General features: G+C 48.7%; 1 protein-coding gene across 6 annotated transcripts in view; it reads right to left on the minus strand.

Annotated features, from left to right (window-relative positions):
* The window catches only part of ITSN1 (intersectin 1), a 106,754-nt gene that overhangs the window by 70,791 nt on the left and 20,380 nt on the right, over nucleotides 1-15,583 (minus strand). For 5 of the 6 annotated variants that reach the window (XM_054002248.1, XM_054002262.1, XM_054002242.1 and 2 more), the window contains exons 2-4: nucleotides 7,686-7,745; nucleotides 6,524-6,616; nucleotides 5,803-5,866 (exon numbers count right to left, since the gene is read on the minus strand). In XM_054002248.1, coding sequence (XP_053858223.1) covers nucleotides 5,803-5,866; nucleotides 6,524-6,616; nucleotides 7,686-7,713 — 185 coding nt within the window. In that variant the 5' untranslated portion in view covers nucleotides 7,714-7,745. Of the gene's footprint in view, nucleotides 1-5,802; nucleotides 5,867-6,523; nucleotides 6,617-7,685; nucleotides 7,746-13,998; nucleotides 14,026-15,583 lie in introns of those variants that run through there. The other variant, XM_054002256.1, reaches the window with a different exon arrangement.

Raw genomic sequence — 15,583 nt, forward strand, 5'->3', positions numbered from 1 at the left:
ACGGCCTCAGGCTGGGCCAGGGCAGGCTCAGCTTGGCCAGCAGCAGGAATTTCCCCATGGAAAGGCTGCTCAGGCCTTGGCAGGGGCTGCCCAGGGAGCTTTGCAGTGCCCATCCCTGCAGGTGTCCCCTGGAGGTGGCACTCAGAGCTCTGGGCTGGGGACAAGGTGGGCACGGGGCACAGCTGGCACTGCCTGGGCTGGGAGGGCTTTTCCAGCCCAGGGATCCTGGGATTCTCACTAATTTCCACCCAAAACGATGCCAGGCCAAAACTAAGACACTATTTAAACTTAAGAGCTCCTTGATTTCTTTCCTTGAGTGATTAATAAAGATTTTTGAAGTTGCTTTTCCACTCTTGGAGGAATTACAACGAAGCATCCAGAACAAATGCAGCTGTACAAAAACTTTGCAAAATCACACCAATGAAAGCACAGGGTCCTAAAACAGCACCACAGAGAAGCAAAGCACTGAGTCTGCAAATCTGTACTTCAGCTCCACTTAAAACATTCTTTAAATCTGTGACTCCCCTCAGCACCGCTCCATCTGCGAGTGTGCAAATGTGTTTTCAATTAAACAATAGCACTCAAGATGAAACATTGAGCCTAGGCCTTGAATAGGCTTTCAGGGAAAGGAGTCTGACTTAAACAGTCTGCTTTTTGTTCCTTGCCTTGCTAGCTAAGAAAACCCTGCTCAGCAGGGAATAGGGGTGGGAGCTTGGGGGGAGAGAAGCAGGAAGAAGAGTGTCAGTTCCTGCCACTGCACACCAAAAACTCCTGAGTAAATGCACATCAGTAAGCAGAAATAGCTCTAAACTTACTTTTCAACACCATGCTTATTTCTTTGCATTTGTTTGAAGAACTAAGTACAGATTTCAGCACTGGGGTAACACAGATTTTGAAGTTCATGCATTTACTTCTATGTCATGGGTGTGGCCCTGGGCAGTGTGGCTGAAGCAGAGCTTCATTTCTGATCAAATTCCTCTCAAAGACAGCTTTTGTGCAACTAAGTGGAAGTTATCCCAAAAGTACCCCAGTGAAAATTGACAGCTATTTATAACTGATACACAAGGAGACAGCCAGGTATAAGTAGTGGCAAAATGGAAATCCTCCCACTCCAAAAAAAAAAAAACCCAAAACTTGGAAACCCCCATGGAGAGGCAGATCCCAGCAGGGAGCAGCACAGGTTTAGATCCCCAGCAGCATCACAGACACTCCAAACCCCTCCAGAACTCCCAAGAAAGGATTTACAGTGGTGTAGCTGCCTTAATCCACCAGATCTGATGCCATGGGGCTAAAAAAAACAGAATTAAAATCTGGGAGAAGCATTTAAAGAAAGTCTGGAGAGGACACTGAGACACAAATACTGATATCCTTCAAAAGCATGTGCTGCACCTGTGCCTGGAAGATGCTGAATCCCAGACTGCCAGACTGGGTTGGGCTGGGCAGAACCTCAAAGCTCATCCCATTCCCAGCCCTGCCATGGCAGGGACACCTCCCACTGTGCCAGGCTGCTCCAGCCCCAGTGTCCAACCTGGCCTTGGGCACTGCCAGGGATCCAGGGGCAGCCCCAGCTGCTCTGGCAATTCCATCCCAGCCCCTGCCCACCCTGCCAGGGAACAATTCCCAATTCCCAATCTCCCATCCAGCCCTGCCCTCTGGCACTGGGAGCCATTCCCTGGCTCCTGGCCCTCCAGGCCTTGTCCCCAGTCCCTCTGCAGCTCTCCTGGAGCCCCTTTAGGCCCTGGCAGGGGCTCTGAGCTCTCCCTGGAGCTTCTCCTCTCCAGGTGAGCACCCCCAGCTCTCCCAGCCTGTCCCATAATAGTCTTACCAGTGGCTTCTACACCTGCAAATACTTTGATTTATAAGATAAAATCCCTTCTGTTAATAAGCACAGACAGACCCTCGGTGGGTTCTATCCCTGACCAGGAAAATGCAGGAAGAGTGAGGATCACCCTGGAGGAGCCTTGGCTCTCCAGGCACCATTTCCTGTTGGGACACAGCAAATCTTTGGATCCCACATGGGAAAACATTCATTGCCCAGCAATCAGAAAATCTGATGTGCACCTGATGTGCATCTGATGTCACTGCTCTCATTGAACTCCAATTCACATCAGCAGCTGTAGCTTTTCATTCACCATCTGACCTTCTGTGAACTCCTTTACTCTACACCAACAGCTTCATTATTGAAATTACCAGCACAAATATCAGTGCAGAGAGTTCTATGTACCCCCCGGAATTTCTCCAGTTTTACAGAGTGCAAAGAAAAAGCAGCTTTTGTCTGACAAACTCTTCCTGCAAAAATAGGACACATTTCCATTTCTAGTTGCAGAAGTTGGTGTCAGGCTGCTGGATTTTACTGTGCTGCTCTGGAATAAGCAGCACCTGAAATGCAGGGAACCAGCAAACACCATCTAATTCCACTAATTTCTGCTCCTAATGAAATCGGGGACAATGTGGTGCCCTTGCATTTGTTTCATTTGTGGCCTGGCCGGAACCAGTGCAGAGTAAATGGATTAAACATTAGCTAAATATTTATTATCTTCTGTAGGCCAGGCCTGTGTTTGTATCTAATGACAAGAGCTGCAGTGGGCTCAGCACCACCCCAGGGCTCAGGTGCTGACAAATCCTTCCCCATGATCTCTTCCTCCTCCCTTCTCTCATCCTTTCTGCAGAATGAAAAGCTTGATTACTTTTGCATGTATGAGGTGCAGAAAGTGAACACAGGCACACAAACCACCTATCCATGAAAACAGCCCTGTGTTAAAGCAGGGATCACCGTGCAGTTCCCAAATCTGGGCTGATTTAGGTGGACATTCCCCCCTGAGTTGCACAGTCCCAGATGTGCCACAGGCACAAGCAGTGAGCAGCACTCAGGTCTCTATGTGCAGGAAGCCACAGCTCCCAGAATTACCCCACTTTGCCCACCCTTGGACACAGATTTAGGAAGGCTGGGAGGGAAGCAGATGTCAGGAACAAGGAAGTCACCCAGCGACTCTGTCCTGACAAAATAAATAACTTCAAATGCATGGAGAACAGCTGGCACTGATTATTTCAGTTCTTTCATTCCAGGGGCCAGGCCACACAGGAGATGCTCTTTGAGGCCCCATTCCTCAGGGCTCTAAAAAAAGGCAGATTATTCTGCTTAAGCACAGTTATCTCCCAAGCCACTGCAGGCCCAGCTCAAAGCCCAATTAGAGGCTTCTTAATTGATCACCAGCCTGGAGAGTCTGGAGGTGGTGAAGGGCAGAACAGCACAGAAGCTGTCATGGCAGACCATAATATTTCACTCCTTTGCTCACTGAGCTCCCAGAGACTTCTTTCCTTGCATGAGGAGTACAAGGGACACAGGAATTCTCACTGCTAATAAAAACTGCTGTTTCAAAGGACTGTGAATTCTGGGGAAGCTTTTATGGGCCCAGAAATGAGGGGAGGGATTGATCAGATTTGTTCCTCGTGTCTCTCCAGCTGTGAGGGACCCTTCAGCAAACACAGGCCAGGCTTTTCTCCCATTTTCCAGTCAATTGTAGCTAAAATCAGTAGAATGATGAAGAATAGGAAAACACTTCCAGAACAGCACACCCAGACAGCCAGACAGACACTTCCTCAGGGACTCCCATCCCTGGCAGTGTCCCAGGCCAGGCTGGACACTGGAGCAGCCGGGGACAGTGGAAGTGTCCCTGCCATGGCAGGGGTGGGATGAGATGGGGTTTAAGGTCCTTCCCAACCCAAACTAGTCTGGGATTTCTCAGATGAGAAAATTAATTCCAGAGTTTTACAAGTTGTTTTAACTCAGAATTACTCTCCTTCCTTGAGGAATCCTGTAGCTCCCCTTCTCTCCCAGTAACAACCAAATGCCACCTCCAAAAGCCCAACCCAGCTATTCCAGGAGCAAACACTGATGGAAGAGCACTTTTCTGCAGCTCCCATCTCTCAGAGATTTCAGGCTCATTACTCCAGAACTCCCCCTCCAAAGTACTCAAGGATCTGTATAAAGAGTTTTACTTAAATATTTACTTGTTTTAATTCAGAGATTATTAGAAAAAAAAAAAAAAGACAGAGAGAAAGGAATGTCCATGAGCTGCTTTATGATTTAGAAAGGCAGCTTGAATAAGTTTTAGTTCAGCTTCATTAACAAAAATGTGCAGGTCTTGTCTCTATGACAACTCCAGAGGGAGTGGAATGATTCCCTTCCTCTCAAGAGCCTGGAAAACTGAATAATTCAGAGAGGAAGAGATCCTTAGTCAGACTATTTACAACTGTTTGGATTTGTTAACACCTCTTTAAAGCCAAGGCCTATGGAAGATTTTTGGAGAAAGGATGTCTTGTTTAAGACAAAACTTCTTTCCTTGTTTAATTCAGAGGCAAGAGAAGTTCCAAAGGGACATTTGAACACTCACTGAGGCTTCAGCAAATAAGACAACCAGTCCAGCTTTGATATTTGTAAGATGAAGATAATCAGAAAAGAAAATAAGCTCTTTATTTAAAAGCCATGTAGGTCTGGGCATGCAGATTTCCAAAGCAATTAAATAATTCTCCTATTTCTCCTGACAGAGCAAAATTCTGCCTTTAACAGCCCTTAACTGCACCAGAAAAGTTTTTGTAATGGCAATAAACTCCTTCTCAAATAGTTCAGAGAGGAAAAGGGAACAGATTTCTCCAACGTTCTCTATCCCTCTTACCCAATCTGGAATGAAAATCAGTTTTAATTCTCTGTCTCACACCAGTATCTGTGTTGGTAGTGATATTATTAATGCAAACCATGAATAATCATGGAATCCTGGAATGGTTTGGGCTGGGAGGGACCTCAAAGCCCACCCAGTGCCAGCCCAACCCACACCTCCCACTGTGCCAGGCTGCTCCAGCCCCAGTGTCCAACCTGGCCTTGGGCACTGCCAGGGATCCAGGGGCAGCCCCAGCTGCTCTGGGAACTCCATCCCAGCCCCTGCCCACCCTGCCAGGGAACAATTCCCAATTCCCAATCTCCCATCCAGCCCTGCCCTCTGGCACTGGGAGCCATTCCCTGGCTCCTGTCCCTCCACACAGGTGCAGGTCTGGCAGGGTCAAAGCACTTGGAGCAGAAACACTTTCATTCCTGCAGGAAAATCTGGCAGTGTGGGAATGTCTGTGCTGTGTAGTGGGCAGCAGATTTGATCTGGCTAAACTCACCAAGGAGTGACAAAAATTTCCAATTTCAAGCTTGGACTCCAACTCCAATGCAAACAGAATATGTCAATCTTCATTTTTGTAGCTAACACTCCAGGTCTTGCCTAGGCTCTCCCATTATTATTATTAATTACTGTGCTTAGCAATTGAGTAATTGTACTGTAGTCAGTTTTAACAGAGCTGAAAGCATTCAGCAGCTTGAAATGAGGGTTGGAAACTGCCAGCTTCCAAAATGCCATTTGCTGGGACAGCCCAGGGCCATTGGCCTCCTGCCCACCTGGGCACCCCTGGGCTCGTGTCCAGCCACTGCCACCAGCACCCCCAGGGCCATTCCCAGCCCCTGTGCCCCAGGACTGGAGTGCTCCACGGGGCTGTGGTGACCCCAGGGCAGGAGCCAGCACTTGTCCCTGCTGACCCCAGCCCAGGGCTCCAGCCTGCCCAGATCCCCCTGCAGAGCTCCCTGCCCTGGGGCACAGCCACATCCACCAGCCTGGCACTGCCCCCTCTGGATGCAGATCCCCACAAAGAGCCTGAGCAGGGCTGGCCCCAAGCCTGGGCAACCCCAGGAGAGCCCAGCCCCAGCTGGACTCAGCCCTGCCCCAGTGTGCCCCACACACAGCCCCGTGCCCACCCCACACTCACCATATCTGTGCTAGCACTGGCTGAGGTAACCCAGATTGGAAAAAAAAGTTCCTGGCTTGATCACCTGTAAAATAAACAGGACATGGCTTCAGCTCCAGCTCCAAACACCTGGCAGAGGGAACGGGGAGTCAGGAGGCAAAAACATCTGCAACAGAAGCCCAACCCACTCCATGACTGATGATCATGTACAAAGCACTAAGAAAATTCAATGTAAGAAAACAAAGTAATGAAGAGGAGGCCTCCTATTGCCTTTGAGACCAAAGTTTGATGAAAATTTATTAGGATCAGTGCAATTCCTTGATTTGGAGCTTTGCTTCCCACTGCTTCAATCAGTTCTGCATTTAGATCTTTCCAAGAGGTCAACCATGCTGATGTCAGTGCTGTACAAACTGAATTTCTAAACCTGATTTCAGTTAAATTGACACATCTTTATTTAATCAGACCTTTTATTTATCACAATATTAGTGTGGTGAGCTGACCCCAGGCACAAAGAACCCATCACTCCCTTCCACAGCAGGATGGGGAAGAGAAAATATCAGAAAATAACAGAAAAGTTAGGGCTGATGTGGCAAAATATTTTAACAATGGGATATAAAATAAGAAATACCTGCTCAAATTTTCTAATTATGATGCCCATATGCCTCCCAGGCAGCTCTGTACACATTTAGGCTCACTAGTTAAGATTTAACTAAACAAAATTAGAAGTGGAAACTTTGTTTACCAGTGATAAATCCAGCAGTTGGTTTCAGACTATGGAACTGTTGATCATGTTTTGCTCTCTCCTCCACAGTAATAGCCCAGATATCCAGGTTGCCTGGTTCAAAAGAAATGGAGAAATGGAAATAAGAAACATTTCCTAAAAATCACCCTCTTTTATTTCTGAGTGTAATTATTTCTCAGCATCCTGGGCCTCCTCAAACAAGCCAAGGGTGGGGGTCATTTGCCCCCCAGAGCACAGAGAGCTGAAATTCCAGTTCCTTTACCTGCAAAGGCACCTCTTCCCCCCAGGATCCCATCTGAGCCTGCCCACATGCACCCTGTAAGTGCAACCAGAGAAGTTTCTGTCTCAGCACTGATATTTCTCTTTTGTAACCCTTCTGCAGATCAGCTGCAGAACTCAACTCCCCAGTGGATTCCCAGGACCTGAAGGGGCCTGCAAGGAAGAGGGACTGTTCCTCAGGAACTGAGTGACAGGGATGGGTCCAGACCCAAAGAGGGGAGATCTGGGTGAGTTATACAGCAGGAATTGTTCCCTGGCAGGGTGGGCAGGCCCTGGCACAGGTGCCCAGAGCAGCTGGGGCTGCCCCTGGATCCCTGGCAGTGCCCAAGGCCAGGTTGGACACTGGGGCTGGAGCAGCCTGGCACAGTGGGAGGTGTCCCTGCCATGGCAGGGGTGGGATGGGGTGAGCATCCCAACCCAAACCAGGCTGGGATTCTGTGATTTCATGTGAATAGCAAAAAATCCTGTCCCTACTGCACTGCCAGGGCCCATCCTGCATTTTCCACTGCATTTCCAGATGCTGCAACTTCCCCTGTTGCAAATGAAGAGCTAAAAAATGTGTTCCAACCTAAATGTGGGTGATGGGACAACAAGGGAAAAACTGGTAGTGATATCACCCAAAGGCATCTGCTGGACCTTTCAGCAACTAACCAGCCCAGGAACCCTGAAAGGAAAAAGCATCTGCACTTCTCCAGTGCAAGTGGAGCAGAATGAGGTGGTGCCCACTGCCAGGGAGGTGTCTGCAGAGCCACCACGAAGCAGAGAAACTCTCAGCTCAGAGAGATACAAAAACACTTCCCTAGAGAAAGCCCTTGGAAAGGAACACGTTTATGCCAAGTTTTTGCACACAGGAACAGTTTAGAGCACATCAGAAACCACTTACCCCCAAAAGGTGTTGGAAACTGAGCCATGGTTCTGTCACTTTTAGCTTGTTAATAGATGCCTGGAAAAGAAAAAAAAAATTAGATATTCAACACAGTATCTTCCATTTTCCATATATTTTCTGTATGATTAATTACTACAAGGGAAAAAAAAGGTAGTGAGGAAGCAGGATTGTATCAATACTTCCCACATCAACTGGGACATACAAAACTCAGTGTCTCATTTTTGCACTTCCCTGTGCATCTATGAGAGCATCTTCTTACCAGCAAACAGCTACATTTCAGTTCTGCTTTAAGAATGGCCTCAATACCAGCCTTTATTTATAAATAAGTATTTCTTTATAAATAGCCAGAGATGGAGTGAGGGCAGAGCTCAGTCAGATCCCAGGGATGCTGCTCCAGGCTCCGTGACTTTCCTGAGTGTCACAACTCCTGCTTAGGAGGAAAACTGGCTCCATTTCCAAGTGCTGCAACCCAGCATCAGTGATCTGGTTTTTATTGCTGACAGCAAATGCCCTGCCTTGCTCAGGGTCCCTTTGTTTTAAACCGTACACATGATAAAGATTAAACTCTGTGTCCTGCTTTGTCCCCAGCCCAGCCCCAGACCTGAGGAGCACCAAGTGCCCAAGGTGCAGTGGAGCCTCCAGGAGAGCACCACTGGCTCTGCCAACAAAGCCACCCCACAGGCTCCAAATTTCAGCTGGACACAGAAAAGGAAAAACATTTTTCTTGCTGCACACAAAGGCTGACATGAGCTGCCTGAGCCAGGGGACAATGACCAGCACCGGAGCTGCACAACAATGAGCCATGGCCTCTTGTCCTGTGAGATTCCACTCGTGTCTTCCAGGCAACAGCAGAAAGGCAAAGGGGAACAGAATCAGGAGAATAATTTAGGCTGCTTGAACAGCAGCAGAAATTTATCAATATCCCTAAGAAAAGGCATTCACTTGCACCAACAATTTCCTTTTGTCTGAATTGCTGTTTGCTCCCCTCCCCATCCCCCTTTCACACTTCCCACATTCTCTTCTGGTTTCCAACTTGGGAACCTCCTCTGTATCCCCTCCCCAGATGTCCCTGCACAAACCCCTGGCACTTTTGCCAGCCAGGCTCCCCAGCAGTTGGAATTTAGGGAATGATGGACACAATCCTGACTCTTTTTCCTCCTCTTTTTTTTTTTTTTTTTTTTTTTTGGCCAAGCAGGTGACTCCAAAGCCCTGTGCCCAGGCCAGGGCAAGCAGCTGATGCTGCTCCCTGCACATCAAGTGTTATCCCAAAAATTTCAAATTCCAGGTGCAGAGATCCAAGGGTTCAGAACGAGCTCCCTGAGCTGTGGGGCTCTCCCAAAAGCATTCCTGAAGTGCTGAAAGATCAGCACTTTTATCTTTGCCTATGTTTTCTTATTGTTCTCTGCTGTGGGAAAGAACTCAGTGATGCTGCTGGGTTTTATGACTGCAAGGAAACCTTGAGGAAAAAAATAAAAGGAAAAAAAAAAGAAGAGGAAAAAAAAAGGGGGCAAAGGAGAAGAAAAAAAAAGAGGAAAAAAACCCCCAAAAAACAAACAAAAAAAAAAAAAACCCAACCAAATAAAAAATCCAAACAAGCAAAAAGAAAACTAAAACAAAATGAAACTTAAAGAAAAAAAGCCACAAACCAAACCAAAAAACAAACAGACAAAAAAAAAAAAAAAAAAAAAATGAAAAAGTGGGAAAACTCAAAAGCAGATTCCCCTGAAGTCCCCCCTCTCACAGCCCGGGCAGTTTCCATGTTATCTGTTCCTTTCTAGCACAAGGGGAAGCAGCAGAGCATTTACAGTGCTCAGCCCTTCAGGGAAGAGCCTCCTCCACAGACTGCCCAGGATTCCAAAGGAATTGTCTCCCCTTTACCTTGAACACAGGAGGAAGAGGAGAGGCAGTGGGAAGTCTGAACACCAGCCCCGTGCTGGATGCCAAGGAAAGCAGAAACTATTCCAAAGAATTTCCAGAGGGTTAAAAAAAAAAAAAGAAGAAAACAAGAAAAAAACCAAAGCCAGCTGGGGGAATGGAGAGAAGGAGCAGAGAACTGTGGTTAAATGTGAGAGGCTGAAACCCAAACCAAAGCTGACTGCAGACAGAGAGACAGGGAAGCAAAGTGAGGGAAAGGCAAATCTCTCCCCTGCTGGCATATGCTGGAGTTTGCTGCTCATTGCTGATGGATCACCTGAGTCCCATCAGCACAGTTTTCACTGGGCATGACTGAGGTGACACCAGGGGCCCCAAGCCTCTCTCCCAAAGGCTGGACCAGATGGTCTTTCGAGGTCCATCCTGACCCAAGTCGCTTCGTGATTCTGTTTTTGGGGTTGAAGGGCTCAGGGATGGAGAACAGGTTTTGTTTATCCCCACAAACATCTGGCACAGTTGTTTTATTATAAAATATCATATACATGTAAAGTATTGTGAGGCAAATAAACCAGCACAGGATCCCTGGGGCTGGAAAAGCCCTCCCAGCCCAGGCAGCGCCAGCTGTGCCCCGTGCCCACCTTGTCCCCAGCCCAGAGCTCTGAGTGCCACCTGCAGGGGACACCTGCAGGGATGGGCACTGCAAAGCTCCCTGGGCAGCCCCTGCCAAGGCCTGAGCAGCCTTTCCATGGGGAAATGCCTGCTGCTGCCCAAGCTGAGCCTGCCCTGGCCCAGCCTGAGGCCGTTCCCTCTCCTCCTGTCCCTTTTTCTGAGCCCTGTCCCGGCTGTCCCCTCCTGGCAGGAGCTGTGCAGAGCCACAAGGTCCCCCCTGAGCCTCCTTTGCTCCAGGCTCAGCCCCTTCCCAGCTCCCTCAGGAATTCTCCAGCCCCTTCCCAGCTCCCTTCCCTGCCCTGGACACTCTTCAACCCCTCAAGGTCTCTACTTCAGTGAGGGCTCAGAACTGACATCTGAATTTCCAACCTTATTTTGAAACAGTAACCAATTGTTTAGCTGTGCCTTCCACATTCTCCAGTCTCTACCAGTTCCACAGCAGCACTCCCTCCACTCCTCTGCCTTCCTTGTCTCTCCCAGCATCCCCAAGAAAGAACCCACAGTGGGATAAAACAAAAATCATGAAGGAACCAAACGCCCAGAAAGCTGCCAGAAATCCAGGCTGGATAAGCTGAGCTCTGTGCCAGTCCTTCCCTCAGGAAAGCTGTGATTTCACTCCAGCCACTGAGATCTGTATAAACCTGGACACCTCAGCAATTTTTTGAACTCTGCTAAATTCAGTTGCTGCTGACCAATGAGTTCAGGAATGATGCAAACAGGAAGAAGGGGAGACGAGCAGGGGAAGCAGTGGAGTGCACACAGCTCCCTGGGGAAGGCAGCCCAGGATGGCCACACCAGCACAGCCATGCCAGCAATGAAACGTGACCAACACTGCCTCAAAGGGTGCCTTCTGCACCACAGTCAGGAGATGCAACTGATACTTCATCCTTCTTTTGGAGAGCACAACAAGGAATTTTGAGCTGCTCAACTTTGCCTGTCATCAAAGAGCGTAAGCCACGGCTGCACTGGGATTTGCCAAACCAATCCAACATTAAACAGCTCCTTCCTACATAAAGCCCTTCTTCCCTGAACAGCAGAGACCCACATCTCGCCCACAGGGTATAAACCACTGAACACTGGGGTCAGTCACGAGTTCTGTACTTCCCAACCCTCCAGAAAAGGCAAATATTCCAGCTTTCAATTCCCAGCGTGGTGCCCACAGCAGCCATCCCACAGGTCCTCTCTCCACCAAGGATCCCTGAGGCTGGAAAAGCCCTCCCAGCCCAGGCAGTCCCAGCTGTGCCCCGTGCCCACCTTGTCCCCAGCCCAGAGCTCTGAGTGCCACCTCCAGGGGACACCTGCAGGGATGGGCACTGCAAAGCTCCCTGGGCAGCCCCTGCCAAGGCCTGAGCAGCCTTTCCATGGGGAAATTCCTGCTGCTGGCCAAGCTGAGCCTGCCCTGGCCCAGCCTGAGGCCGTTCCCTCTCCTCCTGTCCCTGTTCCCTGGAGCAGAGTCCAGCCCCCCTGGCTGTCCCCTCCTGGCAGGTCTGTGGGGCACTGGAGCGTGTTGGTGTTCCCAGGTCAGGAGAGCAGTGACAGATCAATGGCACTGCAGGGGATCAATAATGGGAAATGCTCCCAGCACCATTCCACAGCTGCTCTCTGTGATTTCCCCCTGCTCAGGGTCCTTGGCCTGTGCTGTTCTGGGCTGGCAGAAAGGCCCTGGTTGTGAAAGTTGTTCCAGTTGCACCAAACATCTCCTGGCTTCTGGGGCTGACCTCTGTGTCACCTGGGAGGGGGAAAGCCCAAAAAGTCTGGGAGTGAAATCACAGAATCATGGAATGGTTTGGGCTGGGAGGGACCTTAAAGCCCATCCAGTTGCACCCCTTCGCTTGTCCCTTGCCAAGGACACCTTGCACTAGAGGAAACTCCACAGCCTCCCCATCCACGGTTTCCCATGGAGCTCAGAGCACAAGGAGCCTTTCCCCAAGCCTGATGAGATGTCCCCTGGCACAGGGATGGAAAGTGAACAACAAACACCAGCAACGAGGCATTCCAGCAGCACCACTTTAGATTAGGTACAACTGGAACTTTATCACCTGCACCATTATCTTTATAGACACTAATGAGAACTAATGAGAAACATTGCTCAGCTGTCAGGGCTTTCTCTTCCACCTTACACTGCTGTAGCTAAGCTCAGAAATACCTAAGTTCTTGATTCTCACTCCAAATTACTTCTTCTCATAAACCAGTACTCTATACACAAGCAGTGTTTTTATATATATAGGTTATATATTATATATATATATAAATATATATAGGTTTTATATATATAGTTTATATATATAATACATATTAGGTTATATAGATAGATAGATAGATAGATAACCTAACTGTAACCCTAGAATAAAGGTAAAACATAAAGGTAAAACTGAACCATGTAGAGAAAACTCCACATATATAAAATCCCAGACCATGTCTAAATTTAAGTACTGATGTTTAAAGCTTTTACCTCAAAAAAATGAGCAGGTTGAAGATAACTCCAGTAAAAACATTTATTCCTAGGAGTCAGACAAAGATGAAAATTCCTTTCACAGTGTATTCTATATGGACTTTAAAAATATGGCTCAGAACTTTATTAGAGTTTCTATTTTAAGTTATCTGTGCTCTGCTGAGGTCATGTTTACAGAGAAAACTGCAATAAAACCACAGGAGGTATAAATTAAGAATAATTGAGCTGTTTCAGTGCTGTGTCTTTATACAGATACGTTTCACACAAGAAAGATCCTGGTTTTGTTTTCCCTAAAATGCAACCCAGCATTTCTATTCCTAAACAATTCCTCATGAGATAATTCTCGATCTGAATGCCAGAATTAATTCCTGAGGCCACTTATCAGTCACCTTCCTCCTCCCACAGGAAAAAGAGACAAACCCAACCAGATAAAGTCCCAACATCCTCCAAGAATTCCAAATGACAACAAAATCCCCCAAGCAGGACATCACATGAGTGTCCCAGGCTGACAGCAGGGTTTGGGGTTTGCAGATGTTCTGTGGGAAAGCCTCTAGACCAAGATCAGTCAAGGGACTCAGAGAGGTTTAGCAAAGCCTGGTAAGTCTGGAACAATGTTGGAAAACAAAAGCATTTTAAGATATTCAGGGAATTCTGACTCTTTGGAGATCAGATTATAACTCAGTCACCACTTTGCAAAACTTTCCAGGGTTTCTGTTCCTTACAGGAAAGTAAAAACCTTCACAAATGTCAAGTCTTGCCATTTCCTCTATTTTGTATGAAGCACCCAGAAGAGATTAACAAAGCACCTCCCCACTGCAAACAATTTTCAACAGCTGTGGCAATGATCAAACTGCTGAGAAGTCACTTCTGCATCCCAGAATCGTGGAATGGGTTGGCTTGGGAGGGACCTTAAAGATCATCTGCCTGACAGGGGGGGCAGCCAGAGGGGAACAGGGACAGGAGGGGATAAGGTGGGCACAGCTGGCACTGCATGGGCTGGGAGGGCTTTTCCAGCCCCAGGGATCCCAGGATCTCTCACACATGGGCTCCTCCAGCAATTCCAGTCCCAAGTGAACTGTGACTGGACTGCAGCACCCTGTTCAAGAGGTGACTGACTCTCATTTTAAAAGATTTAACACAATTAAAAGCCAGCGTATCACTCAACTGTTTCTGAACCCCTTAATAAGAAATAAGTGTTTTATTTTCAGTTTAATAGCTGTTGGCTTCATTCAGAACCATAAGACCCTGTAAATCAGGAATTCCAGGAGTTTCTCAGTGCTACAATTTGTTGATTTTTTTAAAGTTGTCTTTACTCACACAGGTGCAGCAGTGACCTCATTTTGCTTGTTTGGGGGAGTGTGTTTAAAACCATCATTAACACAATGGCAGTGGGCAATTTCTGACTCCTCCTCCTTCAAAACAAGTACTGAACCCAAAAATCTGGAAGACAAGAATTAGGAAGCTGGGAATATTTGCACAACTACACCAACCTTAATGGCAGCCTGACATTAGCTTCAAGAATGATCTGGAAAGGAGGACAAGGAAGTGCAGGATACTCTGCTGGATGTGAGTGTTGTGTGCCCTTGCATCTCCAAGTCTGTTTTGTCTGACAGACCTGGAGCTCCCAGAGCAGATCCAGCAGAGCTGAGCAAGGGCCTGGAGCACCCCCGTGCCCAGGAGAGGCTGAGGGAGCTGGGGCTGCTCAGCCTGGAGAGGGGCCCCAGTGAGAGGGGCCTCAGCCCTGGCTGTCCTGGCTGTCCCTGTGTGTCCATCTGTCCCTGGCTGTCCGTCTGTCCCTGGGTGTCCCTGGCTGTCCCTGTGTGTCCATCTGTCCCTGGCTGTCTGTCTGTCCCTGTGTGTCCCTGGCTGTCTGTCTGTCCCTGTGTGTCCCAGTCTGTCCCTGTCCATCTGTCCCAGTCTGTCCCTGTGTGTCTGTCCCAGTCTGTTCCTGGGTGTCCCTGGGTATCTGTCCCAGTCTGTTCCTGGGTGTCTGTCCCAGTCTGTCCCTGTCTGTCCCTGTGTGTCTGTCTGTCCCAGTCTGTCCCTGTGTGTCTGTCCCAGTCTGTCCCAGTCTGTCCCTGTGTGTCTGTCCCTGTGTGTCTGTCCCATTCTGTCCCAGTGTGTCTGTCCCAGTGTGTCTGTCCCAGTCTGTCCCTGTGTGTCTGTCCCAGTCAGTCTGTCCCAGTCTGTCCCTGTGTGTCTGTCCCAGTCTGTCCCAGTCAGTCTGTCCCAGTCAGTCTGTCCCAGTGTGTCCCAGTGTGTCCCAGTGTGTCCCAGTCAGTCTGTCCCTGTGTGTCCCAGTCTGTCCCAGTCTGTCCCTGTGTGTTTGTCCCAGTCTGTCCCAGTGTGTCCCAGTGTGCAGGAGGGCAGAGCAGCCCCAGGCTCTGCTCCAGGCCCAGCAATGGCCCCAGAGCCCCGGGCAGGGGCTGAGCCCAGCAATTCCTGCCCAGGAGGCAGAACTGCTGCCCTGGGCAGGGACTGAGCTGGAGCAGAGCCCAGCGAGGGGCTGGACTCTCCTCCCTGGGATATTCCAGAGCCACCTGGACACAGCCCTGTGCTCTGTGCTCTGGGATGGCCCTGCTGGAGCAGGGAGGTGGCACCGAGTGGCCGCTGTGGTCCCTCCCAACCTCACCCATCATGACTCCATGAATACCAAGAGAAGCAGGTAAAGCAGATGGGTTCTGGTATTTCCATCCCATAAACTGAAGACAGTTATGCTTTATTTCCAAGCTGTCCATCCAGCTGTGTCCATGGCTCCAGGATCCCTAAGCAGTGGCACTCAGGAGACTCTTGGAACAAAAGAGAAGAGTGGCCAAAGCCCTGAGTCCAGCCTTGGCTGAGTCTGAGTGCTCTGTAACCCCTCAGTGCCAGTTTTATCCTAATTTTATGGGAGTACATTATT

Source organism: Vidua macroura, chromosome 2, assembly GCF_024509145.1.
Source record: "Vidua macroura isolate BioBank_ID:100142 chromosome 2, ASM2450914v1, whole genome shotgun sequence".
Lineage (NCBI taxonomy): Eukaryota > Metazoa > Chordata > Aves > Passeriformes > Viduidae > Vidua > Vidua macroura.